At 48.1% G+C, this 26,885-nt stretch overlaps 1 protein-coding gene across 5 annotated transcripts; it reads right to left on the bottom strand.

Annotated features, from left to right (window-relative positions):
• Positions 1-1,276: 1,276 nt before the first annotated feature.
• CARNS1 (carnosine synthase 1) lies at positions 1,277-26,638 on the bottom strand. Of its 5 annotated transcripts, XM_044438153.1 has the most exons (12): positions 26,493-26,638; positions 22,336-22,440; positions 21,757-21,871; positions 17,340-17,359; positions 16,390-16,642; positions 14,499-14,588; positions 10,629-11,116; positions 10,318-10,519; positions 9,821-9,906; positions 8,832-9,063; positions 6,317-6,588; positions 1,277-4,169 (listed from the first exon to the last, which is right to left on the bottom strand). In XM_044438153.1, exons 4-12 carry the CDS (start codon positions 17,340-17,342, stop codon positions 2,937-2,939), a joined length of 2,859 nt encoding a protein of 952 aa, XP_044294088.1. In that variant the 5' UTR covers positions 17,343-17,359; positions 21,757-21,871; positions 22,336-22,440; positions 26,493-26,638; the 3' UTR covers positions 1,277-2,936. The 5 variants fall into 5 exon arrangements, with proteins under 5 accessions (XP_044294088.1, XP_044294089.1, XP_044294087.1 ...); XM_044438154.1 differs by lacking the exon at positions 21,757-21,871; XM_044438152.1 differs by lacking the exons at positions 21,757-21,871; positions 22,336-22,440.
• Positions 26,639-26,885: the final 247 nt, after the last annotated feature.

Below are 26,885 nucleotides of genomic sequence, written 5' to 3'. Positions count from 1 at the left end.
GTCTCATCACAGCTCCAGGCCTATAATTTGCTGTTGAAACTGTATATAGTATGAGGCCAGGTTTGTTAAATGATCTTCACACTGTAAACGGAAACCTGGTTCCTGAGCAAACTGCCTCCAGACGCCATTCACACTGAGAGCAGGGCTAGCAGTGGTTGGCTCTCAAAGCCCAGGGTCCCATGATTCCTGAGACAGCCTAGGTTTTCTGGAGGAAATGGTTACAACTGCAAGATGTGGAGCCTGGGCTCAGCACTCTCCACAGATGAACTGCATCTTGGCGGGTTCTCTCTTCCTTTCACCACTCCCCGTTCCTTCTGCCATTTGAGGACCACCACCCCACTACCCACCGTTTCCTGCTGAAGAGCTTTTTCTCACACTACTAGCAACTTTCATCACTGCCAAAAGGTTGCAGACTCCATGACAACATTACAAGTTGGCCTCCTTTTCATCAACCTGCCCTACATTCTGGTCACATAACCTAGTGTCTTCATTGTACGTTTTTGTATCTTTAGAAACCATGGGTGTTCTCGCCTCGGTACAAAGATTACTTTGTGGAAAGAAGGCAGGAAACATTTGGTGCAAGTCCAGTGAATGAAGCTTTGGTTATGAAAGCAAGACCTGAAAGTGCCAGGCTTCATCTGAAGAAGCCAAGAGGACCAATTCTTTCTACAAGATCATTGGTTACTATGCAGATCAGGGATAAAGCAGAACCAAGCTTGGTGCCCGGAAATGACAGTTCCTTCTATCTTAACTTAGCTTCTGTGTTGTGGGATATCAGCCCCCAGTCATTTTGTTAAAGATAATAGTTGGATCTGCCTAAGTTTGCAAGGTACTTAAGACAAAGGTTATGAAAGGGAGAGCTGTTGTTCCCCTTCCCTTCAAGGCTTGTGGGGAGGGGATAAATCACAGTCCAACTGTGCTAAACAGCCCCAAGAGGAGGGAATACCCTATGAGGTCTAGTACCATAGGCAGTACAGAAGTGAAGAAAGGTCTTGCTGTGGGAATTAAAGGAAGACAGTCTCTGGTTCTTCACAAAAGATGGACAGTTGAACTCTGGAAGACTATTTCTGTACTTCAGAAGCAACTACTCATGGAAGCCGCTGGAAGCTTCTCTGAAGCAAGCAGGTCCACAGGAGTTGGGAATCATCTTCTCCATGCAACGAAGTCCTCCAAAATCCCTTTGCTTCTCCAACAGATTTTCCTTTGCCACCCTAGGAAGCAGTTGGGTGCTAAAGGCTGAGATGAGTAGGTGCAAATAACACCTCTGCAGTCTGGATATTTTTACATGGCATTTTATTGGGGGAGGAACTCCTACGCCTGCCTGGTTACAGAAGTGAATGATAGATATAGGCAGGCAGGGTCACCTATCCTTGTTAGGAGGGAACTCTTAACTAGTGGTCCTACTGTTAGTCAACAAGTCATGGGCGCCTGAAGCTCCAATTCTTGCCTCCCCTTCCCCAAATGAGATCAAAATGTCTGTCATTTTAAGCCTCAGAGTGGCCATCCTGACTTGTTGTGGAAGCAAGAGAAAACCAGTGAGCTCTTAAAAAGACAGACCTTCTTCCCTCCATGCTGTTTGGAACTGTTCATTCCTCTCTTTATGCTGGTTATAGAAAATTTAAAGGATGCTGGTACTATAAAGGTAACATTACTTATTTGGGGAAGCATTACTTGAGGACTATGCACAAACAAGGTTACTTCTTCCCACTTCAGAGTGGTGGCAAGGGTGCGAGTTGTTATTGCAGAAATACTCAGGAATGCTGGCACTATGGTTTCCTAGTCTTGAAAAGGTCCTTGGGGTTCCACTGGAAGGATTATTTCCCCCAAGGTAGATCAGGAGTGCTGGTGCTGTGATCTTTCACTGGAGGGCTGCAGGGAATGGCCTGCTGCCAGGATGTGCTATCACAGTGCTATCCTATTATAGGCTCTCCTATTATAGGAGTACTGCAAGGTGTGATGCTTAGAACAGGTTCTCTTATCAGCACAGAGAACCCATGCAGTGGACTCTGCCTCTAGGAGAAACACACGCATCAGGGATGACCACCGAGTTTCTCTGCTGCACTGTTATTCTGTGGTCATCTGATGAGCATGCATGTACTCTTTAGTTTCTGAAAGAACTACACAGTGCTAGGATGTTAGTTAGCTGTGGGCTTTGCAAATGCTGAGCCAGCAGAACCAGCTTGTTAAACAACTTACATTCCACTCCTCTGTAAACAGCTGTTATTGTTGGTGCATGTGGTCCTGCTGTTGTTACGAGTAGGTTGGCTGAGGAGCATGAGCAAGTCAGAGGGAATGCCTGTAAGCAGCTGGAGTTTGCCTACAGGGAAATCTAGTGCTCAGGGGCAGCACACACTATTTTGCTCCTGCAAATCACAGAAGAGGTGTTGGCTGATGGGAAACTGCAAAAGATCTGACCACCAAACCCTCTCTTCCTTTGACTCTGGAAGTGTGAGGTGGGCTCTCTCCTGGGCTGCCCGGTAGCAGCTTTTCCCAGTAGAAAAAAGAGATGGTGAAGAAGCTGAAACTTCTATTGACTGTGGTGGGGAGGGGTAATTCAGGAAGCAAGCTGGGATAGTGGTGGAAATCAATCAGAGCTGCACATGAAGGTATAGGACATGAATGGTGAAGGTGCCTGGGACTTGTAGTTAATTAGATTCCCCCACAAAAGGAGGTGGTGAGTCCCTTCTGGGTGCAAGTGGTGTGGGTGTGGCACTTACCAGACACGGCCCCAGATGGTGCCTTCCTGAGGGAGACAGCAGCCACTTGAGAAAGACTGTAGGAAATAGGGTGCCTGGGTAATATGAACCCTGCGGTGGGAGGTGACTTGGGAATCAGGGGAGGGTAATATGGCAGCGGGGGGGGGGGGGGCAGACAAGGCTCCCTCCCTGGAGCTGAGCTTGTGCCTGCTCCAGGCTGAGGCAGCCGTATCTCCAAGGCTATTTGAAGTGAGAGAGGAAATGGGCCACAGGGTAGTGCAGCGAGTCGATGCCCAGAACCTGGCAGATGCCAAGCAGCTTCAGGCACGCCTCTTGGCGGCTGGAACTGGCACAGGCCACGTTGCAGTAGGGCTCCTCGTACTCGTTGGACGCTAACTCATCATCTAGGCGGTTGAGGCGGATGATGCCACGCTCGTGGAGAGCCTGAAGCATCTCCTGGTTGGCCGTGGACTTGAGGACCTGCAAGTGCTGGGACCCCAGGCACATGACTCCCACCAGGTTGGTGTGGGGCGGGGCACGGGCAGGCAACAGTGGGGCCACTCCACAGGCCACCATGACAGAAGCCAGCATGATGTCAACTCCATAGATCTCCTGAATCCAGTCGCGGAGGTAGAAGCCACCCATGCGGGGGTTGATCTCAATAAGCTTGGGGCCGGCTGCTGTCAGCTTGAGCTCCACATTGAAGACGCCATCGGTGAGGCCGCATCCCAAGCAGCACTGGTAGGCAGCACGGATGAGTTGTGCCTCACGGTCGGGCGGCAGGCAGGTGGGCATGCAGGCTGCCGTCTCCGTGAAGTTGGGCACCCGGGTGGGCCCATTGTCGGACACAAAGGCCCCCAGCATCCGCCCTTCATAGATCACCAGGTCCACGTCATGCTCGGTGCCAGAGACGTACTCCATCAAGAGCATGGTGTTGCCCCAGCCCAGCCCAATGCCTACATAGTCAGAGTCATCCTGCAGGTCCTGGGAGATCTTCTCGAAATGCAGATGACACTGCTGTGCATCCTCCACCAGCTTTACCCCCACAGCGCCTGCCCCATACTCGAGCTTCATGACCCCGGGGAAGTTGATGTGGCTGGCCGCCCGTTCTACATCGGCATGGCTTTCCAGGTGGCAGCAGGGCACAGCATAAAGTGCTGCTGAGGGCCAGCGTGGTCCCTCCTTGCGCCGCCGCATCAAATGCAGATGAGTGCGGCTCTTCTGCTTGGCCACTCGCATGGCATTTGGGGAGCTACAGCGCAGGCCCAGCCCTTCACACACTAGCGCTGTCAGGACTATACAGTCATCCCAGTAGGACAGGCAGCCATCCAGATGCAGGCCCCTCTCCTGCACCAGCTCCACCACTCGCCGGGCATGCTCCTCATCCCTCCTGTGATCCATGGTGTCATAGTGGATGAAGGTCTGCACCAGCTGGGAGGCAAAGTGGTTGGGGTCGGACTCCACCAGGTGGATCTGGGTTTGGGAAAGAGGAGAGAGAGGGAGTGGGGTGCAGGGGAGAGAGAGAGAGCAAGAGAAAGAGAGAGAGAGAGAGAGAGAGAGAGAGAGAGAGAGCAAGAGAGAGGGAGGAGGGTTGGGTGGAGAGTGGAATCAGGGTTGGGAAGACAAAAGGGGAGACACAGAAGGGCAGAGATGCAGAGAAGGTGGGAGAAAAATCAGAGATGCATCACTACTGAGTTACAGAGAAGACCAACTCCTTGGGACCAGGTGCAACACAGCAGCCCCCTGAGGAGGTGGCACAATCCATGGGCAGCTGCTCACCACCTTATGGGAATTGAGTTGGGCAGCCCAGTCCTGCTCTTGCTGGCAGTGAGATGGCCATAGATTTGTAGGGAGGTGACGGGATCTGAGCTTTCTCAAGATCCTGGTTTCTGCAGCAGCTGAGTTCAGAGTGAGAAGGTTCATTGTCCTCTTAAGTCTGGGAGGAAGGGACTGAGGTGCTGTGAGACAAGAGCCAGGCAGGCAATGTGGGGAGGAAGGGGTCAGAGTCTTGAGAAAAGAAGCTGGGCCTGCCAGTTGCACGGAGGGGAGCCACACATCTGTTCAACATCTCTGTGCCTCCTTATCTGGAACCATTTTGGATCAGGAAGGTTCCTCCATTCAGCTCACTGAGCTTTGCGAGCCATAAGCAGGGAGCGGATCGCTGGAGCAGTCTTAACTATTTCACTGCTGTGGCTTTTTAGCAGGGATATCCAGCAACTCCGGGGATGTGGAGACTGTCAAGCAGACCCCTTCTCCCCACAGCTTTAAAGCAACCCCGGAGCCAAGCTGTTTTCTAAGAGGCGCTTGGATGAAGCATACAGACTGTCTCATTGTGAAGACTGCAGCTGTTGACTCTGGCATGCACAGCCAGTTGTGCTCAGTTCAGGGTCTGAGCTGGAGAATGGAGGTAAGACTCCAAGAGGGGCACACTCAACCCTCCGTCTCGGAGGAATAAGTTGGCATCGGGGCAGCTTGACCCTTCAGTTCTTGAAATGGCACTGTATTCCCATCTCCTCTAAAGGAGGAAGCTATCAGCACATCATCATGTCCCAGCCCTGAGAAGGGAGCAATGTTCGCATCTGAATCTGGAGAAGCCAGGAAAAATCTGACGTCAGGAAAAGGACGAGGTAAGGGGTTATCAAGTGGGTTGATACTCCCCTGCTGTCTTGGCACTAGGGCTTCCACCTGATTTCCTTGGCAGGGCTCTTATGCCTTTAAGGGGGTGCAGCAACTCATGCCCATGGGCTAAATTCAGCCCTCCTTTCCCCTGGATGCTGATCATTGAGTGATTTCTGGGCTCTTTTAGCCCCATTCTAAAAGGCTGAAATGCCTCTTTTGATGCTCGGAAACCAGCACTAAGCTTTAAGCTAAAATGCACTGGCTTTTTTGTTCTACTCCTTTTGCCTTCAGCCCCACTCATCAATCGAATGCAGCCTCAGGGGCTTCTTCAAAACGGAGTTTTGTTCAGTGCCCTGCTTTAAACAGCTGCACATGGAGCTGGAGATGCAGCAATGGAAAAAGCAGCAGTTTCTCTCTCTCTCGTGCAGCCAAGAACCCTGTCAAAATAAGGGAACAATGCCACTTAGCTGTGGGTGTACCATCCCGCAGTGGCTGGTCTTGGAGAAAGTAAAGCAGGGATCCTGGGGATCCATAATCTATGCATTCTGCCCATCTGTCCTGCCCCGTGTTTATTTCCTAATGCTACATATAAAGGCATTATACAGGAGGCAGTAGGAGGCAGCTCAGGCCAGGCCTGAAATCCACAACAGCTGCCCAAAATTCATTTCTATCCCCAGTGATGCTTCTGAAAGAAACATGTTTCTGGACTGGGTCTTCCAATGCTCTACTTGAAGCAATCCTGGTAACATGACCGGCCTCAAGGACAACTGTAAGGCATGGCAGGGGAGAAGTCCAAGCCAGAAATGGGGCAGAATGCACTCACGCAAGTGCATAGTGGAATGGGGGAGCCCTTTTGACGGGTGGTGGGAGTCTGCAATGCACTTGGATGCACCCATAAAGTGTGCATACTATATGGTCAGGGGCAGTGGGGGCTATGTTGCTCTAGCTAGTCCATCCTGCAGCCTGTGGGGGGCTGCGTGGGTCCGGTTTCCGCATCTTACTTTTAGCCCGTAGTCCCTGGCTGCCTCCCAGATGAACTTTTTGCTGAATCCGCCGGCCCCAATCACCAGCACGTGTTTGCCCTCCATCAGGTGGCACTGTGCACGACGCAGCATCGTCTCCACTAGGGGGTATGCCACCTCACCCACTGGTGCCCCCACCACCCGGCCTATGGATTCGAAGACTGAGCAGGTCTCAAGACACAGGTGCGAGTTCATCTCCAGGGCCACCAGCTGCAGCACCTGCTCCTCTGAGCTCAAGATAAAATCCACACCTGTAGAAAGCAGAAGCCAAAGATACAATCAGTTCAACAAGGTCTTCCTGGAGATCCATAGACATTCTGGTGCAAACAACCCCAAGTCCTATTGGGCACCCCTTCTCCCAGGAATCTCAAGCGTGAACCCCATTCCCTGCCAGCAACCCTGCAATGTACTGGAAAGCATGGCAACTGGCTTCATATAGTAATGGCACAGGCAAGGGAAAAAGGCTGACCCCAAACAAGCATTCAGTGTCTGCAGCCCACCAGGACTCCTGTTCCCTGAAAAGGGATGGAGGGAAAACCAGTGAGCCATTTTTAAAACAAGAACTCGAATTTATTTAATCAGGAAAGGAGAAAGGAGGGAAGAAGCAAAAGAAACAAAAAAATTAAAGCAAGATTCTAAATAAAATAAAGGGAAAGGCATGGCACTTTGAAGGCACTTAAGGCACCTGATGATGCTAAGCAGATCTGGGCCAGCCAGTGCTTGGAGAGCAGCCTCTTGGGGAACCCCATGGAACCAGTTTGAGTTCCATGACAGAAGAAAGGTGGGACAAAAATGTAATAAATAAATGTAAATATGAGGGAATCTGGTCATTATGCAGCCCAGAAATGTGGGCAATTTCTTAAGAGGGCTAGCCACTTGTGCAGGCCAGAACTCAAAGCTACGTGTAGGCCTCAGTTTCTGACTGTTGATTATGGAGCTGCTGCTGGCTGGTAACTGAGGCTGCTTTGGCTGCCTTTTTCAGTCTCTTCAGGACCTCTTTTCTGTCTCTGCCTTTCTCTCTCTAGTTTCCCAAAGCCTTTCCTTCACAAAAACTTTTCTTTACAGTTTCAGCCTCCTCAAAACCCCCACCATAGCACCTCAGGGTTGAAGGGGATTGAACTCTAGGCAGCTCCCCAAAGGGGCAGCACTGCAGCGGCTTACCCAAGATCAAGTGACTGCTGAATAAAAATCCGCCAGAGTTGCTAATTGGAGTTGGCATTAAGCCTTGCCAACTCCAGCTGGAGAGAATTCTGGAGAACCAAAGTTCTCTCTAATCCAGCATGCCATTTCCGCAGTAACTTCAGGAAGCCCACAGGGTGAGAGGGCTCTCCTAGTCTTATTGTTGTTACACGCCCTCAAGTCATCTCTGACTTATGGTGACCCTATGAATGAAAACCCTCCAAAATGTTTCTTAGTCTTGCCTACTGCGAATGTGCATTCCCTGCAACTGATCATGGAGACTCCATCACAACTAATAGCCTGCAACAGATTTCTCCTCCATGAATTGTTTCATTTTAATCGCTTTCCTACTAGTCCTTAAGGTGGAATTTGCCTTTTCTGTACTACTTTAAGACATGGAAAGCAGATGCTGCCACTGTGCCTCTCCCGGTCGTCCTATCAGTCCACTTGCCATTTTTGCTACAGTTGGTAGAGGAAGAGGGCAGGCAAAGGAAGCAGTGAGGGAACAGGGCACACATTAGCACTCCTGCATTCCTTCCTGTGACTTTGGTGCCTCTGCTTGACAGATGAATTGTCAAGAGCAGCTGCTCTTCCCGGGAGCAGCTCAACTGGCTCCTTGTTCTGGAAGGGCTGAACAGTAAGTCACTGAGTTTATTTAAAAATAAAAATAAGAAAGAGGCCAGCATCTCCTGTCAATGCCAACTGTTGACCCAATTGTATCTTAAGGGGAAGGGAGGCAAGAAGGGAAGGTAACAGCAGAAGGAGGAAGGGATGGGAAGCCTCAAAGAGGCTCTAGGAACTATGTGTTGAACCTGAAGTTGGAAGGCTCAGGGCCACTCTGTTTCTTTAAGGAGAGCTAAAGACATTCTGTGTGCTCTTGGATAATAGGAGGAATTCTGCTGTCTTTTCCACTATGCTGGGCTGGACTTCAAAGCTACCCAGTGTCCTAGGTCAGGTTGGTGGCTGTCAAGCTTACCTAATCCTTTTCCCTCTTTACTAGTATCCTGAAGTCTATGAACCAGAACCAGACACAAAAAGGTGGCTGGGGGGATAGAGCCTATTAACCATCAGTCACACACTGATACAAATCTGCATGTGAATTACCAGAAATCAGGGCTCCTAACACATCCTAAAAACTGGCCAAAGGAGTTGAAAGATCTGATCAGGGATTATGGGAGTTGTAGTCCATTTGGCAGAACCAGGTTGCCTGTACCCTTGTAGCTGCTCCCTATTGCTGCCCCACAGCTTGGGCTGCAACCAAAATGCAGAACCCCTCGATATCTTGCAAACAGCCGGACTGGCAGGCTAAGCTCACCAATAATGTCAGTTTGCCCTCGGCGGCCACCTCTTTGCTCAGCTGACAGACCAGCCTCCATATCCATAAAGGCTTCCATGGCTGCCTCGGCCTTCTGCTTTATCTGGGCATGAATGGCAGCAATCTGGGCTTCATCCTCAAGCCCCCACTGCCGCAGGCTGCTCTCCAGAGTTTGGGGCACTGTAGCCTGGTGCTTCAGGGGCTTATCTGCCCGGCCTACACCACAAACCACCTGGAACATTTTTTTTAAAAAATAGGTTAAGAACTTTCTACGTTGCAGGCATCTAATATTTACATCCTTTAGACAGACTGAACATTTTTAATTCAACATTTCCAGATTGGTGGTCCACTTTATTCTTCTTTAATTTTTCAAGCTTATGATGGTACTCCCTACCTTTTTATTATTCAGATTTACAAATTATTAATAAACAGCAACAAATTTAAGTATACTACATATGAGTCCATTTCTTTACAGGCTTTCTAATCACTCAAGATCTGTATCACTCAATAAATGGATACTACATTCCATTAAATGCAGCAATTTCTATGTGGCCTCTTGTTATAGGAAGACCTGCTTTCTTGTATTCAAAGTGTGGGCTACATCTGTGCACGCAGGATCTGCATGGTTATGCTGCATGATCTCCAGTTCTATCCAACTGTGAAGTAACTAGAATATTTCCTGCCCAGGAGGAGGTTAAAGATTGTGAGTCTGAGACTAACTTGGCTTAAGTCCAAAGAAGAAATGATTTTAGAATCAAAAGGCCACTTTAATCTCCAAGTGCCAAACCAAAGCTTGTTTGTTTGTCCCACGAAACAGTTCAGAAGTCTTGTATTTCCGCACTATCAACCTTACAATTCCATCACCTGATTGTGGATTGAAGAAAATCTCCTGTGTCCTCGTTGACCTTTGAAAGTACTATCTATTTTCTGTCAGTGAAAGTTCTCTGTGCTTTCTTCCCCCTATTTCTTGAGCTCAGGGATCCCATTACCTTGCTCAGTAGAGGCCGGTCCTTCCGGAATCTACAGACAACAGCACATATCCGGAGTGCCAGACTGGGCCGTGGAGATGTGTTGCCTGAAATGTAGTGCAAACAGGTAAAAAAGGAGGAGAGATAAAATTATATTGGAGAGGCAAATTGACAAGAATGGGACACATGTACAGAGGAAAGAGAAAACAACAAAAGAGTAGAAACTCAAGGATAATTTGGTCCAGGATAGAATGAGCCCTGGAAAATGACCCTGGACAATTCTGGGATTCTAATATTGCAGCCTTGCCACCCTGCCTGTACCATCATTTGTCCAGCTTCTCTCATTCAACAAATTGGTGGTGCTGAGCATCTCTTTCAACCCACAAGGCCAAGCATGCAAGGAATGTAAAGAGATGAAGTCATCATTGGTTGTGTCCTGTTGCATGTTGCCCCGAGAGCTTCAACTCTCAGGCCGTTCATAAACTGAACCAATAATTGAAAGGGAAGGTTTTCCTTACATGGGGAGCCACTTGTCTCCAGTGGGCCAGGCTGGATCATGTGAGCGGTGGGAATGAAGGCCTCCAGCAAGATGCTCTCCTCCTCCTCCAAGGTCTCCAGCAGTGCAAGGACCGCTTGCAGGACATTCCCCTGTTCTGACTTCACGTGAAATGACACAGCTTGGGTGCCATTCCAGCGCCAGCCCGATGGCTTGACCACCACCTGTAGGGAGAACAATGGAAACAGTGGTGATCTTGCATCAAACACCTTCCCCACAAAGACATACCAGGCAGCTCCTGCATTGGATCAACATTGCTTCAAGGCTCCGCACCTGGTTGTAGGGCTCCATGGTACTGCTTTGCAAGAAAGCCGCAATTTCCTCTTGAAGCAGGTTGTCCTGCCCCTCCCGGCCACTCAGCTCCACCATGCGGACGCGCTGCTCCTCGGTCACACTTCGCAGGGGCAAGGGGCGCTTGAAGGTGAAGGCCAGGGTTGGGGGCACTGCTACATGGGCCTGCTGGTCCATGAGCTGGCGGGTCAGCAGCTTGTCCTCCAGCAGGCGAGCCAGCTCACCTGAGCCCCCAGTGGGGCAGTCGAGGTCTCGGGCCAGCTCTGCTGCCGACTGGCCCTGCACCTTGCAAGGCCCAAAGCACCCCGTGAAATAGGTGACATGGCGCGGGGGAGCAAATTCTTCCAGAGTGGTATGACCCCCAGCCTGAAAAGTCACTGCCTTGAAGACCAGCAAAGACGACTCTCCAGGATGTGATTCAGAAGGGACTTTGGAAAGCCAAGTTGGTGACAGGCACAGCAACATGTTACCTGGGGAGAATGAAGAGGGAAAATCCAGCCTGTAAGTGCACACAAGATTCCCATTGAGGAAAAGCTTGACCCTAAAGTGACAAGGATAGTCCCTGGGCTCAAGTTCTGGGAGGGGCTGCCAATATTTGGCAGGCTGTGAAACATTCATGTCAGTGTAATCAGCAGCAGCTGGGAGACTCGGAGCCCTGAATGCTCTCAATGCCGTCAACACCCTGATTATCTACCCTGACCACTGCCTTGGAGCCTGCCGAGCAAGAATTTGTCCTATTCTTGTTCTCTGGAAAGTGTCAAGCTTTCCTATATGATACCATTGATTTGAAAGGGATTGAACGGGAAAGTGGAAATGGAACTGTCATGACATCATTTCCACTTCTTCAGCATGTAGTTATTCATTCACTGAAGGAGCTGTTGGTGACCTGATGGTTAGAAGGCTGTAACTGGAGCACCTGCGGTCTGATTAGTCAGTCCGGAATCCTCATACCTACATTCGCAAATGTTGGACAGAATTCCCATTCAAGGAAAAACCAAAGGCTTGCTTGCTGCAGCACCATGTGTGACTTCACCTCAGCAAAATCCTGAAGGAACACAGCTGCCCTGTTCCTCAGGAATTCCCACCTCAGGCAGCAGTGCTCCTTAGGATATCCACTGTCCTCCAGACCAGTGCTGGCTCTCTCTCCAGAATTCTGAGCAGGTGTTTTTCCCAGCCCCAGCTGGCGAGGTTGTGCATTTAGCCGAAGGTCTTTTGCAACTCATGTGTTCTACCACAAAGCTATGGCCCTTCCAAAGCAAAGTGCGGCTCTGCTTAAAAATCTAGCACAATCAGTATCCTTACCTGCAGGGAGAGGGCCCTATGTGCACGCACTGCATTCCAGTTCCATGCAGGCAGACAACTGAACAGCTGGAAGTTGAATACTACACCAGCAGATGTGATCCTTAGTCTTTCCTTATGGCTATGCAGCGTAGTGGGTGAAAAGGGCTAAAGTGAGAGGAAGAGAAGCCCTTTTCCTCATACTCTGCTACAGCAGTGGGAGGGCATACACAGAATCCTCGGTCTTCTTCCAGCTTGGAAACAACCATGCTAGAGAAGATGCAAGCCTGTATCAACACTGGCCATTCAGCATTCTCTCCCACTCACATTTTTGCTTGAATCTTGCTAGCCATGCTAGGAACTGGTACTCCAGCTGGTACTAAAATTAAAGTGAAGTTATGTTTTTACAGGCGATCGCAACAGATCTCTTCATTGTGTGCAGGGCTCCCAGTTCTTACAAAATGAAAACACTTGTACATCAGACAACATTGAATCAGAGGCTTCAGACCGGGGCAGCGCCCTCCACATGTTGTGGGATCACTTCCTCTCTGACCACTGGCTCTCCTGGCTAGAAGTTATGGGAACTAGAATCCAACACCATCTTCAGGGCCAAAGTTCCTAACCCCTAGTTTGTCCACAGAGGGTTCTCAGCATACTATGACCACTGAAGACTTTGGGCACTAGGAAAAGCCACCTCAAGCCTAGAAGCCTTTCAGCTGCAACCCTTTCTGACATTCAGACCTGTTCCCCTGCACCCTGGTGGTATCTTTACACCCCAGCAACCTTTCCGCCTGTTCTTTGTAAATGCAGCATTGAATGCTATGAAACGGAGAAAGTCCTTCTGGAAGCCATTAGTAGGAAGAGGAATCTGAAGAAGCTGAATTCTGAAATGCTCACAGGCTGGGCCAGATGTTACTAGCAGAAAACCAAGGCATTCTTAGAACATTTAAGGAGCTTATTTGGATATAGCATGCTCTTCAAACACACCTTTGGTTTTATTGTCTCTTCATCTGGAAGCTAGCCATACCTTTTGGTCTGTTTTGTAGCATTCAATTTTACCATTCAAACTAGGACACAAAGATGAATCCGAGTTTAAAGGGCAACATGCAGACATGGTGCTGTCAGTTGTGACTGGACCGTGTGCAGTTCAGTAACTGGGATACAGGGAGGCCCCTCTGCCATAAGACAGGGTCCAATCCCTCCTCAATAACCATTTCTACCATTCTTGTTGGGAAACCAAATTATTCAAACACATTTATGCCACTGTCAATTGACAACTCTGTGCAGGTATTTTGAACTTTGGTGTGCCTGAGTTTAAGCACAGATGAGCTCTTAGAACCCCAGAAAAGTAGCAGCTAGACTGATTGGAAGAAAGAGGAGGGAATCCTGGGAAGTGTGGGGGGAGGACTGTGCCTTCGTGTGGAAGGTTGTGGAGAGCTGACCTTCTGCTTCATTCCTGCCTTACGCTGCTCCATGCACTTTAGCCAAACAGAAATCTGAGCAGCTCAGCTGCCACAGGAGCTCTAGTTACCACCAATCCTGTCTCAGCTTCTGAGATGCCAAGAATACAACAGAGCAGCTGCCCAAGAGGGTCTGCAGGAAGCATGCACAGCCAGATATCTTGGTCCAAACAGAATCATAGACAGGGAGAGCAAACTGATGCGAAGTTTGGGCACTAGCTTTAGAATGAGTCACTTCTTACAGTCAGTATGAAAAACCCACAGGCATTATATTGTTTCAGTCAAAGTTTGTCATGACTAAGTCCATGGACCAGGAACAAAAGATCCAATCTATTTTCTGCTGCTTAAATCAGGCCATTTTAGGATATGTTTGCTTGTCTATAAATACAGAAATTGTGATATTGACAGAAGTATCCTGGGGATGTGTACTTAAATGTAGCTCAATTAGCTTAAACCAAGTTCAATTAGCCTCCCTCCCAGGTATGTTCATACAGGATTCAGTCTGAATTCCTTATACCATTTAGGGAATCAGACTGTGTGGTTTAAATGCGTGAAAATGTGGCAACAACATGTATTATTATGCAAGTCTCAGCTATCTGAACACTTCAAATTAAAGACCACTCCCTGCAAAGTCTTGAATGTGGGTGACTCCAAAATCCAGGGGCATTTCATCCACCCCACAAAATGCTGGAAATCATGTTTTTCTTTTGTCCTATCTGTGGATGTGGAAAATTTTTGAAACACCTGCAAAAAAACCTCCAACTTGTTACCAGTGACAAAAAGGTAACAGGTGTGTACACCAGAAGCAGAAGGATCTCTTTCAAACTCTCTCTAGCTGTTTGAAAAAGCTATAGGCTGTTTCCCTGATTGTGCATTGTCTCTTGCACTTTCTTTGGATTTTAACCTTTCTCTGAAGAACTCATTTTCACCTGTATGGTGTGTCCCTGCAGGCACATATGTATATATACACATATGTACTTTCCAACCATGCTGAGCCTCTGGTGAAGTAGCTGGAAGCCTACAACAGGCCATTACGTAAGTGCGTCAACCAGCTGGGCCAAGCTGAAGGGACCAGACCTAAGTCCTTTGGCCATGACATTAGGATGGAACTCACCTGGACACTGGTTGCCACCTTCCAGAAGCACAGACAGGTATGAAGTGGGGGAGCCCAAGACGCAGATGGTAACATCTGATGGTCCAAACCCTGGAAAAGGCAAGGGAATCAGTGGCCTGTTGTTCATGCTGGTTCTGGAAACCGTACCACCCCTGCAAACTCCACTTTTGGCGTATGAATTGGGTAGACTCAGTCAATCAATTCTGTCCTCCCAGCTATAGCCCATATCTCAGCATCATTCTACAAATGGATTTATGTGAAATGAAGCACAGCGTTCACCACGAGGTGCTTTATCAGACATCATGACTACCTCTGCAGATATTCCAAAGCAGATGAATGGTAAAGTATTCACATCCACCTCCTCCATTTCCTTTGAGGTGCAGGGGTAAGCCATATCAGGAAATGCATGTGAACGGCCACCATGCTCCATCCCCTCCACATCATCTCCCTGTCCCATACAGCTTCATTACGTCAGACACCACTGCAGCTGCTTCTCTAAATCCAGCCTATACATTATATTGCCAAGTGGCCTCTTCTGAAGCCTTGCTCAAGTTTCATGCAAAAACTACCTGCCTCCAGTAATCTGCATGGCTAATTCTGAAAACAAAACAATGGAGCTCTCATGTGCTGGTCACGTCCCCCAATATAAACAACAACTGCACTTTTGTAGCTCTGTAGCAATATTTGGCACAGACACAGTGCTCTGCAATGCTGCACCTATATTATCTTGCTTGTATTCTAAAATCATGTAAAAGTAGGGCAGTAGTATTGTCCCCATACTGCAGACAATGGGCTAGGCTGAAAGAGACAGTGCGAGCAATTCCTGTTCCTTTCTTCATACAGTGAGGGACAGGGTGGCAAGCTGCACTGCCTCTGGGGTATCCCTTTTCCCAGTTTTGCAGCTCTCCATCAGTTGAAGGCTGACTGTCTGAAGTAGGGAATCTTCCCTACATGTGGGGAAAGGCAGAAGCCTCCACAATCTGGGTCCTGACTTGCACCAGGGGATCGTCACAAGTAGGTGAGGTTCCCCATTCCCGGTGTTCGCCCTTTGATTTCTGGAAAACTGCAAATAAAGAAGGTGCTGTGCTTGAGAGGATGGAGCTTATCAGTGTACCCCAGCTCTCCCCGCCGGCATTGTAGCCACGTGAAGAATGGGAATGTCTGCACTGGGAAAGAGCCACTTCCCCAAGCTTTTCCCTCCAGGTGTGTTGGACTGTAACTTCCATCATGCCCAATGCTGGATGGAAATCATGGGAGTTGCAATCCAGCACAGTTGGAAGGGACTCGGTTGGGCAAGCTTCAGGGAGGGCTCTTGCTTAAGGCCTTCTAGTGAATTTGTGGCAGACACAAAAGCAGGATCAGGAACTTTCTACTGTGCTGTGGCTCTTGCACACACCTTACTCTCCCGCCCCAAAACTTGGGGGTTGCAGTGCTCTTTTTAGCAATGGGCTGATCATTCAAGCAAGCTGTGAAAGAAAGGGATACTACCCAAACTACATACCCCAGATTACCAAAGGGGATTAATCCAGGGCATATTGCGCTCTCCCTCAAAATATTGCCTGTTAGCCACTCACTCTTCCAGGTCCCAGTCATAGCAGGTTGGTATTTCATGTGCATGGCAGAATCTCTACTTTCCTAGGACTGATCTTGATCCTTGCCCTTCTGGCAAACCTGTTTTCCTGGAGTTGTCCCTATAGGAGATGCACCTGAATATTTCACTCCAAAGCCATGGCAGTCAGCCTGTCATGCTTCAGGCAATACAGCTCCTTCTTCAGGGGCGTAACTTGGAAAATCTTTTTTAAAGCATTTTGCGTAGGACTAATTGCTTGTAACTTCCACGAATAGCTTCATGGCAGCTGTGGAGCCTTCACACCAAAGAAGCGCTGCTCACCTGTTCGGGGCTCCTTGGTGAGGTCAACTGTCTCTGGGAGTCCCTCCTGCTGCAAGGTGCACTGCAGCAGGTCATAGTAATAGGCCGTGCAGGCTCGTGCCTGTGCATCCTCGGGGCTGATCTTGCAGTCCAGGGACACATCCCGGCGCCAGGCACAGCGCAGAGGGCTCAGGGGTGGCAGAAACCCCTGTTCTGCCCAGTCCAGCTCCTTGGGTGTTGGGGGTGGCTCCGTGTGGATCTGGTCCAGGGACAGCTGTGGAGAGAGAGAGGTGAGGCGCTTAGGAAGTAGTCCCAACAAAGGTGAGCAGACTCGGCTGCAGGCTGGATCCCACCAGGGCAACAGAGAGCAGGCAATTCCAGACAGCAGACCCTGGAGGTCTGATGGGGAAAAAGAGGTCCCATTGTCTCAGTGGGGCAAGGGCAAGGTGCACTGGGTTCATTGCACTGTCAGGAGACCAAAAAATAATTAAGGCAATTTTCATGTCAGAAATGAATTTTTGGTGTACCTCAGCCTGCTTTATTTATGTGTTTACTTTTTAGTCACTGCAGAAATGCATTTAAAAATGGAATTGGACCAAAAACAGAGCAGAGCAGAGCAAAGCAAACAACGCAACCCTTTAGAAACTTTCAGATGCCTGAGGCACAATCAGGGCCACAATCAATGCCTGAGGCACAAACAGTTAAATTGGAATTTAAAAGTGGCAACATTTTTCATTATCACTGTTAATAAGACCCAAACAGGAAGGTTCCTTGCTTTCCCAGAGGGGTGAAGCAGGCTTAATCCTCGAAGGTTAATTGATACACGACCAGGAGAGGTGGTGGTGGAAAGACTCTAGATGATGAAATAGAGGGAAAGGTGTGGTCTGAAGGCACTTAGGGCAGCCACAATGCACACTGATGTACAGACAGGTACAGGTGACAGGAAGAAAAGAGAGCAAGGCCAGACTTACCATAACTCAGGATGAAGTTGCTGCAAGAGAAAGGGAAAACAATAAATGAAGTTTCTTTATGCTTCTTGTGACCCAGGCTGTCATCCCTTCTCCAACCCTCGGCAATCCCTGAATTTGATTTTGTTGACAGCAGGCCTTCACAGGCTAACACAGTGAATGCAAGGACCAACACGAAACAGTGCTCTGCCTGATTTATTGTCCTCACTAAGCTCTTGGACAAGAAAGTGACCGGCTTTGCATGATCATGGAGGGGGAAAGCAGCCACGGCAGCTTCTTTGCCCTGCCGTGCATGTCAGTCATGTATCAGGCATGCAAATCCAGAAAGAGAGGCTTTTTGCTGTGGTAACAAGCCACCCAGAACATGCACTGTTGTGGCAATGAACCAACCCCACCAGTTAGCACAACACAACAAACTGCACTGTTGAGGGAAATTATACTAATCCCCTTAAGCATGTGCAGCAGGGAAAAAAAGCCTTGTGGCTTTCATTTCCCCTGCTGTGATCAGGCAAACAGGGACAGTATTGGGCTTTTCACCTGCTGTCTTGAAATTATGATATGATTCAGAAAAGAAAACCTTACACAATTTAACATTAATTTTCCCTCACTGCTGATATATTACATGAACTTGCATGTCCAGTTTGTATGCCTGCTCACAGCTTCCTGCCCCAGCACCTTGCATCACACAGCTGGAAAAGACCTTGCAGAAAAGGGATAGGTATGTGTGTACACTATTTATTTATTTAAAACATTTCTATGCCGCCCCCATCGCAACAAAGCCTCAGGGCGACTCACAAAGAATACATATATGCATACATAAATAATGATAATATAACAATAAAAAATAGTTTAAAAACCCTCAATGCATTTTTGGCTAAAAATTTTAAAATCCTAATTAATTCAATAATTTAACAATTAAAATAAGTTTTAAATAAACAGGTCTTAGCTTGGCACCAAAAAACAAATGACGGCGCCAGGCGGACCTCTCTGGGGAGCGCATTCCATAGATGGGGCACCACCGCAGAGAAAGCCCTCCTCCGGGTACTCACCCTCCTAATATCATTTACAGAGGGTTCCCGGAGAAGGGCATCTGTTGCTGATCTCAAGGGGTGGGAGGGCATATATGGGCGCATGCGTTCCTTTAGATACTAGAACAGAAGGGCCGTGGATCTGCACTGGATTAACCTATTTCATTTAACTGTGTTGTACTTGTATCTTTCCGCTCTTTTCCCAAGCAGCTGATGGCAGCATTTGGGGAATTCAATGCATGTTTACCCTTGAGTAAGTCCCACTATGTTCTACACGGCTTATTCCTCTAGTATGTTTAAGGATGTGGGCTATGAACACTAATAGCAATTGCAGAGTGGTGCATTTGGGGGCTTGACATAATCCATGAACATTCCACAGTGAAGGATGGCAGGGAGAGAATAGTTGCAGCTGATACCAGCGCCTGGGGCGCTGTGCTGGCTTTTGGTACCAGGCAGGTTGGTGCCTGCTCTGTGTATTCAGTCCAGGCTGTTTGCTGAGCAGCTCCCTGGGGATCAGTGAACTGTGAAATTTCCAGTTATTCACGAAGATTTAGATGAAAAATGAGGCTAGGACTAAACTAACATGCTTGTCCATTCTTCCTCCTCCCCAACCTACTACACCAGCTCAAAGGTTCACCTGAGGCCCCCTATTTATATGCCCAGGCAATGGCTTTCCCTTCTCGCTAAATCACAGTTGCCCTGGGCCCTAGGCTGAAGAGGTGTGAGCAACAGATACGCTACAAAAAGCCCCGGCACCCTGGAATCACTCGGGAAGCTGAAGCCACTCATCTCATTCTCGCCTCTTAAAAAACCTGCACACATCGTTGGACCCAAAATGACAGTGTGAGAAAAAGTCATGAAGGTGCACATGGCACCACGGCCAATGGTGGCTTTATGGCACCTACTTCAACTCTTTAAGCAATGTTCCTCTGCACCTAAAGACCTATGGGCTCACTTTTACTATTTCCTTAAATGTTGATGGCCCAGATTCTTGGAAATGCTATTGCTATGTCCATGTCGCAGAGCAAGAAATGCAGCAAGAATCTGGCTTTCATGTGAATAATATTGAATGTGCCCTTGGTACTCATAAGCCCCCCAAATCAGGGGCTTATAAACATCCAATACAGAGTAGAGGAGATCTCTACCTCCTTGTACTTTGTGCTATGCACTTTAGTTGGACAGCCATTTTCCAGCTATTTTTAGCCATGCGGAGTGCTATAAGGATACGGTGTACCCTGGAAGCCTCAGCCTCCTTTCCTCCCTCAGAACACCTCCTTCACCCATTCTCCAAAATCGCTCTCCCAACTCTGTGTGTGGGGAACCCTAGCAGAGACCTTGGCTCTGACCTTGGCTCTAGGAATCCAAATTATGCTACGGCAGTGCTCTCTCAGAAAACAAGTTTCTAGTCCATAAAAAAAAGCATAATCTGCAATAAAAATTGTCAGTTTTTATTTACTACTTGTGAACTCCAGCTGTCCATGGCATACAACCCTTATTTATCCAGTTCTACCTAGCTATTGCATATAACAGCTTTGTAAATTCACTTTTCCTAGTTTATGACAAAAATGGGAACAAAAAGGAAATTCTACCAGCATCCACCACAAATTCTAAATCCAAATACTGCATCCACCATGGAGTTGGCAAATAAAAATCAGTGTGCAAATGAGTTCATTTATCCAGCAGATGTCTGTATCAGAATTATTCTTAGAAGGACAGTTTTCCTCTTCCTCTACACCCTCTTCCCAAGCATGGTGTGATTCTGAAAGATCAAATGATGACGCTGGACCATCTGTCTTTTCATGGGAAAGATAACGTCCTCTCATCCTTTACACTTGCTGGCTCTAGTGGTGTCGACTTAGAGGTGATACTTCGCAATGTGACAAAGTGCCTGTGCCTGCAATAACTGTGCAGAAGAGAACTTTTTGGTAGGGGCATCTTCCCCACTGCAACACTGCTGTGGTTGGAGGTACAGAGACAGACCAAACAAACATGCAAGACCTCTGCTCAGTACTGCTTCTAAAACACTCCACCTCTGTTCTAAATGAGCAACTAGAATATGAAGCATCTCCATTCTGTGGTGCTGAATTGTGCATATAATTTCCCTACCATCATACCTATGTTTAATCTGGATAGCAAATGATTATATTTTAATTGAAAAACTCTTAGTCTGTCCACTACACTTGACTATAGCATGCATACAAACAAAATTAAACAGCAGGTTGTGTAGCCTCGGCCATCTGATGAGGAGAGGCAAATTATACAGTGCAGTACAGTGGCTAGCATCTTGAAGGTAGAAGATTTGGAGGTTGGACATTGAGGTTTCAAAGCCCAAATGTTGATAGTGGGCAAGTTAAACTGTTGCACAATGCAAAGATGTTGGAGAGCAAGATAAGTACTTTTTCATGTTTGGTAGCTCAAGGAGGTTGCAAATAACTACCACACAGAACTCTGACACACCCCTCTGAGGCAGCATGAGTGCTTAAATAAAACTGTTCCATCTATGACAAGAGCTAAATCAATATCCTTTCCCTCCCAAACTAGTCTGACAGAATTATATTCTTGTTAGCTGCATGGAAGCCAGGGATCTCTGCTCCCTTTCTGGGCCTCCTTAAGTAACATGAGAGCCACTGAAGGTGTGAGCTGAAACGGCGGGCAGGAGAAATGCTTGCTGGCTCACAGCCCGCTGGACTCTTCTCTATCCAACAAGGCATCACTTTCTCTCTTCATCCTATCTGGTATCACTTGATTTTCCCATACATCTGAGTAAGATGCAAATTGCCCAGAGGCTTCGGCAACTAAGTGGCACAGAACTTAAATGAATAAATAAATAACAAGTACACGGGGAACAGAATCTGGAATAATACTGCAAACTTTCAGGCCACAAATGTGTATTTACTTACCTAGGAGTAAGCTCTATTACACAATGGTAACTAGTTCCAATTAGGCATGTATAGGATTGTAATTATTAGGATTATTCCACCAGTGAAACATTAGCTCTAGTTACAAGGTCTGCCATAAGCCACATAGAAAGCAAAGGTAACCACATTGGCCATTAACAAATCTTCAAAGTCCATATTAGTGTAAAATCTTTATTAGGCTAGTCAAAAGTTCATCCCAAAATGTACAAACTATTCAGATCTCCAGATCTCTTCGACAGATGAAATGTTCCAAAAAGTGCAAAGGGGGAATAGGAGGAGCTGTCTTGATGGTGTCTGTTGAGCATCTCAGGGTAGAGGAGAGATCTGTAGACATTCAAATTAGAGTCTAACAGATCATGGGATGGTTACAGGTTGGATCTAGAGGTCATGCCCCAACACAGATGATTGGTCTCATCCATTTATACAAATAGCAGGTGCAATACTGTTCATTGAGGATACTGAGATCTCACTAACTTCAGTGTAATTGTGTACAGAACAGCAATCACAGCTTTTCCACAGATGTGGCTGCATCTTCACATTTGGAGGGGAAGCAGTATCAGGTTGCACTGCTTCACAGCAGAAGCGGTATCTGCAATTTAATGGACAAATTTACCACTCCTTGACTGTAACATAGCAACCCATCCTGGTTCACGCGCCATGGCGGCTTTGCATGTCATCCAAACCAAGACCACTTCCCACAGAGGGCTTGTTTCCAATCAACAAGCCACCCTGACAACCAATGGCATGTTCTAAGAGTTGCTGAACTCATGATGGATTGGCTTGTCCAAATTCAGGAGACCAAGCCTTTCATGGGTTGTGGGAAGCAGCAGGCAGACAAATTAACAAAGCAGTAAAGTCCCCTTGATACTTTTGGTGATCTTGCCTTTGTTACTGCAATGACAGACCCTCCACTGATGCCCAAGTGACACTTTGGAGCATCCATCACTGGCTTATTGCCTTTAAAAATGTGTAGCACAAATTTTGTTCATTTTTTAAAAATTCTGGTCACTACATAGATACACACTCACAGAAGAATAGAATTCAGAGCCATACCTAGTTAACGTCCTGGTAAGTGTCAAAGTGCAGTGGGCAACATCTATGGACTTTGACCAAGCAAGGCTGTATATGGGTTGCCTTTGATAGCTGTCAGTTGGTGAGCTGTCAATTGAAAATCAAAGCAACAAAGTGTTTTTCCTTGAAAAGGGGTGGAAAGGACATCTCCACCTTGTGGTCCTCCAGTTTAACAGTGTTGTCCTGATTGTTATCAGTTCCCTCCATTTGTTTTCACACTTTCCTAAGACTCGAGGTATTCCAGAAAGGGTATTTGCCTCTTGACCCACTTTACAAGCACATTCTTCTGACAACTGTCCAAAGAAAGAATTCTTTTCTTTCAGCCTCTCTACAAATCGGAGCATTTTTTTCTAGGACAGGGAAATATAAGCAGATTTCATGGTTGGTAAAAACAAAAGTGAAAAACTACTCATGAATGCAAAGGGGTCTCCATTAGGGCAGGGAATTGGAGACAATATGGGTTCTACAGTGAAGAACCTGGGTAGAAGACCTGGGAGAAGGAGGGGAAGACATCTCATGGTATGACTGATTGTCACAAGAACCCACCTTGGATAGCTTATTCGCAGGGTGGGTTACCATGTAATGCAAACTCATCTATTGTTAAAAGAAAAACATCTCTCATGTTTCTTCACCAAACCTTCCTGGTATATTGAGAGCACAATCCTATATATCCCAGTTCAGAGGAACCCCTCACTGTTCAGTTGTATTTAGTCCTTGGTAAGTGTGTGTAAGAGTGTGACCTAAATAGATTTAAACTAAACAAGTTCAAGATCTATAGAAGATACATTAAAATGTTAGATGCAAAAGATTTCAGCTTATTGTTTGATTCACATACCTGTCATTCCAAAAGTAAATTGCATGCTAGTTTTGGATATAGATTGGAAGAAAAAAACTCTCTCCTCATGTTTCTTTTCGCTAATTCTGTTACAAAAAGAGGGGCAGTGAGACACTCACAACAGAGGCAAATATTTGAAATCCTAAGTCTCAGCTAGAGACCTAGAGGGCGACCATTAGTCACAGTAGTCATTCCTGAATTAGATGGACCAATGGTCAGGCTGGCTTTAAGGCAGCATCATGTGTTCATTTCCGATCACCTTGATGAAAAGGAGAACCAACTCTTTTCCTGTTTACCGAAGTGATTCACTCTGAAGTAACTCATTTGCTATGTGCAGGCGCTAACGCAACTGCACCCCTGCGTTCTTCTTAACTTGCTCAATTTACTGTTATCTAAAGTAAGAAGAAGAAATCTGCAACCATTTAGCAAGTTCAGGTAAATCGTGGCTGCAGTTGGCAAATATCATAGTCACCCTAGTGTTTACCAAAGAAAACACCAACATTTGATCCAGTAATAGGGAAAAGTAGTTTTTATCTCAGTTTCAAGTTCATTCTTTAAACTTGCCCTTGAGATTGGTGTACTAGTTCACTGCCTACCATTTCAAAAATAAATATATATACTGTTAATTTGTTTTATATTTTTAATGTATTATATTTTAATTTATGTTGTAAGCCGCCCCGAGGCTTCGGCGAATGGGGCGCATAGAAATGTTTTAAATAAATAAATACATAAATGACCAGTCCTCTTGATCATACAGGCTCAATGAGAGGAGGTCAGTTGCACAGGCTCAGTTCTCCTAAGATCCAAGACTCAGCTCCTATTCTGTCCAATTATGAGTAAAAGGATCTCTCCCAGCCTGCCTGAGACTGGCCTTACTATTACAGGGTGAGATGATTTAACACATTTTTAAAGAAATGAATTTGTTTTTGGAATTAGCATAACAAAATTGTTTTTACAGTTAGCACAAGCACAAACTTGTTGAGGATAAAGTTATTTTTGTTCTGATAATACATTACATTAAAATACTTTTGATATTTGATCAATTGACCTTTTCAAAACACTTCTCAGCATTAGTACTCCCTCAGATGGAGAGTTGATTTACTTGTTACACAAAATGAAGTAGTAATTATGTAAATGATATTACCTGAAAGGTTTGTTGTATAAACTACAGAGCACTTTGTAATACCAGCTTTTTATGATGTTTTAATATGGTATATTTAATATTGTATTTTTAATGCACTGTTGTGAACTGCCCAGAGAGTTTTGGCTGTTGGACAGTATAGAAAATAAACAAACAAACAAAATGAAATTTATTCAGCCACATTTCCTGAAGTTGCCTTCCAGAGCTTTTGGATTTCAACTCCCACAAGCCCTAGCTAGCATGGCCAATTGTCCGGAATGCTGAACTGTAATCCCAAACATCTGAAGGGCATGAGGTTGGGGAAGGTTGTCCTACAGTCACATCAGACGGGGCTCTGATGTGATAGAATTGTGTATCACTTGGCACTGCAGGTGGAGGCATATTTTTGGTTGCCCCCCAAATCCCCCTTGGTGTGTGTAGTATACAAGCTTATCAAAGATAAAGCTCCACCATAGTCTTTGCTGGTGCATGCAGGAGCCTTCTATGATAATAGCTTTACCTCTTAAGCATTAGAATGACTTCTCCATGGTTGGCAGCAATGAAGTAGTACAATTAATCATTAGCAAAGTCCGACTAGAGAGAGGCACTGGTGGTATGTTGCTGCTGTTCAGGACTTGCATGCAGGTGCTCCATCTATTCCCTCCAAACTCACCCCTCTTAACTTTTTCTGCCATGCTGCTCCAACATCTATTGCCAGACGCCTGGTGAGTCACAGATAAGAGCTCTTTTGAGAGGTTCTCAGTCCACCATTCAGAAATGGAAAGTATCAAATGTTATGCAGTGGGGTACAGGGAGAACTATGAACTGAAACAGCTGTGCATTCTCAAATGTACTGGATTAGGGCAGTATTCCAGGCTGGGAGCTGTAGTGCAACATACATGGGGAAGGCATATCAGGTGGAGAAGGCTAGGTAGGGACAAGGCCTTGCCCACAGAGGCTTGGGCTGGGGCAAGATAAATCTTTTATCTGATAAAAAACGCTGATTTCAAGGATCAAGTAGGTCCTGCAAGGTTTCTGGTCCTGCAGGGTTCTTGGTCCGCAAGTGCCTAGGGCTTCAGGTACCAGCACCCTTGGTCTGCCCATCCATAGACAGGGACGCAGGGGACACGGGGTCCGTGGTGCTGTCAGCTTCCTATTAGTGGTAGGTAAGGCAGAACAGCCCCAAGGATGCCTGTCTTCTTTGCAGAAAGCGCTTCACAGCACTCCAAGAAGAAACGCAGAGAGGCCCCCAGCAAACATGCTGCAAATGACCCCTGACACTTCACCGCCACCCTTCCTTCTTGTCCACACACAATCAACGAGGTCGGGGCAGGGTAAATATGTGGAGGCCTGTAGTGTAAAGGGCAGCCAGGGCAAAAGCACGGGGGCCATGCGTGCCTGCACCGTAATTCCAGACTACTTAGTCGAGGAAACATCAAAGAGGACGAGGAAGCGCTGATGTTTCGACGGCGGTGTAGGCATCAGATGGTTGCCGGCGCCTCCGCAGCTTGCGCCCAGCCGCATCAGCGGGAGATCCTAGACTTAGCCATCATCCTCTTCCGACCGTAGGAACGTGCTGCTTTCATTCACCAGCCTGCTCTACAACGCACGACGGAACTGCAAGCCTGGCTTGGGATCGCCAGGTCAAACAGGGCCCCACCAGCAGCTCGAGAAACCCCCTTCCCTGGCCCCACACCGCGCGGAGCTGCCTTCCCGCGCGGCCTCGGGCGCCGTGCTCGCCCACCCCCAGCCACCGACCCCTGGATCCGTCCCAGGACGGCCGAGCCGGCCGCCTGCAGACTTGCGCCGTCCGCCGCAGCCGCAGCTCGCAGGCGCGCACGACAAGCCGCTCGCACACGCCACCCGCTCCAGCGCAAGGCGAGCTCTGCCCTTAACGAGGGGGACGGCACGGCTCCCGCTCCGTCCTGCCGAGCACGCACGCGAGTCCGCGAGCAAGCGGGCACCCGCACGCATCCGCCCACGTGGCCCCGCACCCCGACCCCCGTCTCCTCCGCCCTTCCCTCGAGCAACAGGCTGCGCCCCGGTCTCCCAACTCCCCCGGCCGCCGCCTCGCGCCCCAGTCCGCCGGCGGGAAGCGCGCGCGAGAGCCAGCCGGGAGCGGAGCGGAGCGGAGCGGGGAGGGAGACGCAGCGCGCCGACGCCCCCCGCCCCCGCCCCCATTACCTTGCTGCTGCGGCGGCGGTAGAAGGATGCCGAGGCCGAGCGGCACGACGCGGTGCAAGCCGTTGGCGAGGGCGGGGTGGCAGGCGCCGGGGAATGTCCCGGAGATTAACTCCGCCGGGCTTTATATAGAAACGGCGCAGGCATGCCCAGTGGAGCGGGGCAGCTTATCGACGACCATCGGGGCGAGGCAAGCGGGAGGCCCTCGCCAGCGCCAGAGACGCCCACAGCCATCGGGGGAGGGCGGGAGGCAGGGCCGCGCCCGCGGGCTCGGCGGCGAGCGCGCGCGGATGATGTGCGGGAGGCGCACTGGTGCGCGCGCGCGCGCGCGGGGTGGGCTGCGGGGCGAGCCTGCAAGGCGGGGTGGGCGGGCTCGCAGGCCGGCGGCTGGAAGTG

This window comes from Varanus komodoensis, unplaced genomic scaffold (genome assembly GCF_004798865.1).
Source record: "Varanus komodoensis strain SLA01 unplaced genomic scaffold, ASM479886v1 scaffold32, whole genome shotgun sequence".
In the NCBI taxonomy this organism is placed as follows: Eukaryota; Metazoa; Chordata; class Lepidosauria; order Squamata; family Varanidae; genus Varanus; species Varanus komodoensis.
The sequence above is the reverse complement of the archived record's forward strand: the minus strand, read 5'-3'. Positions and strand labels throughout refer to the sequence as shown.

Bases quoted from the DNA above. Each gene is read 5' to 3' on its own strand.
- CARNS1 (XM_044438153.1), bottom strand. The intron at 11,117-14,498 runs GTGAGTTCCATC...CATTCTCCCCAG, and splicing joins AGGTGGCAACCAGTGTCCAG to GTAACATGTTGCTGTGCCTG. The intron at 9,907-10,317 runs GTAAGGAAAACC...ACTACATTTCAG, and splicing joins GGAGACAAGTGGCTCCCCAT to GCAACACATCTCCACGGCCC.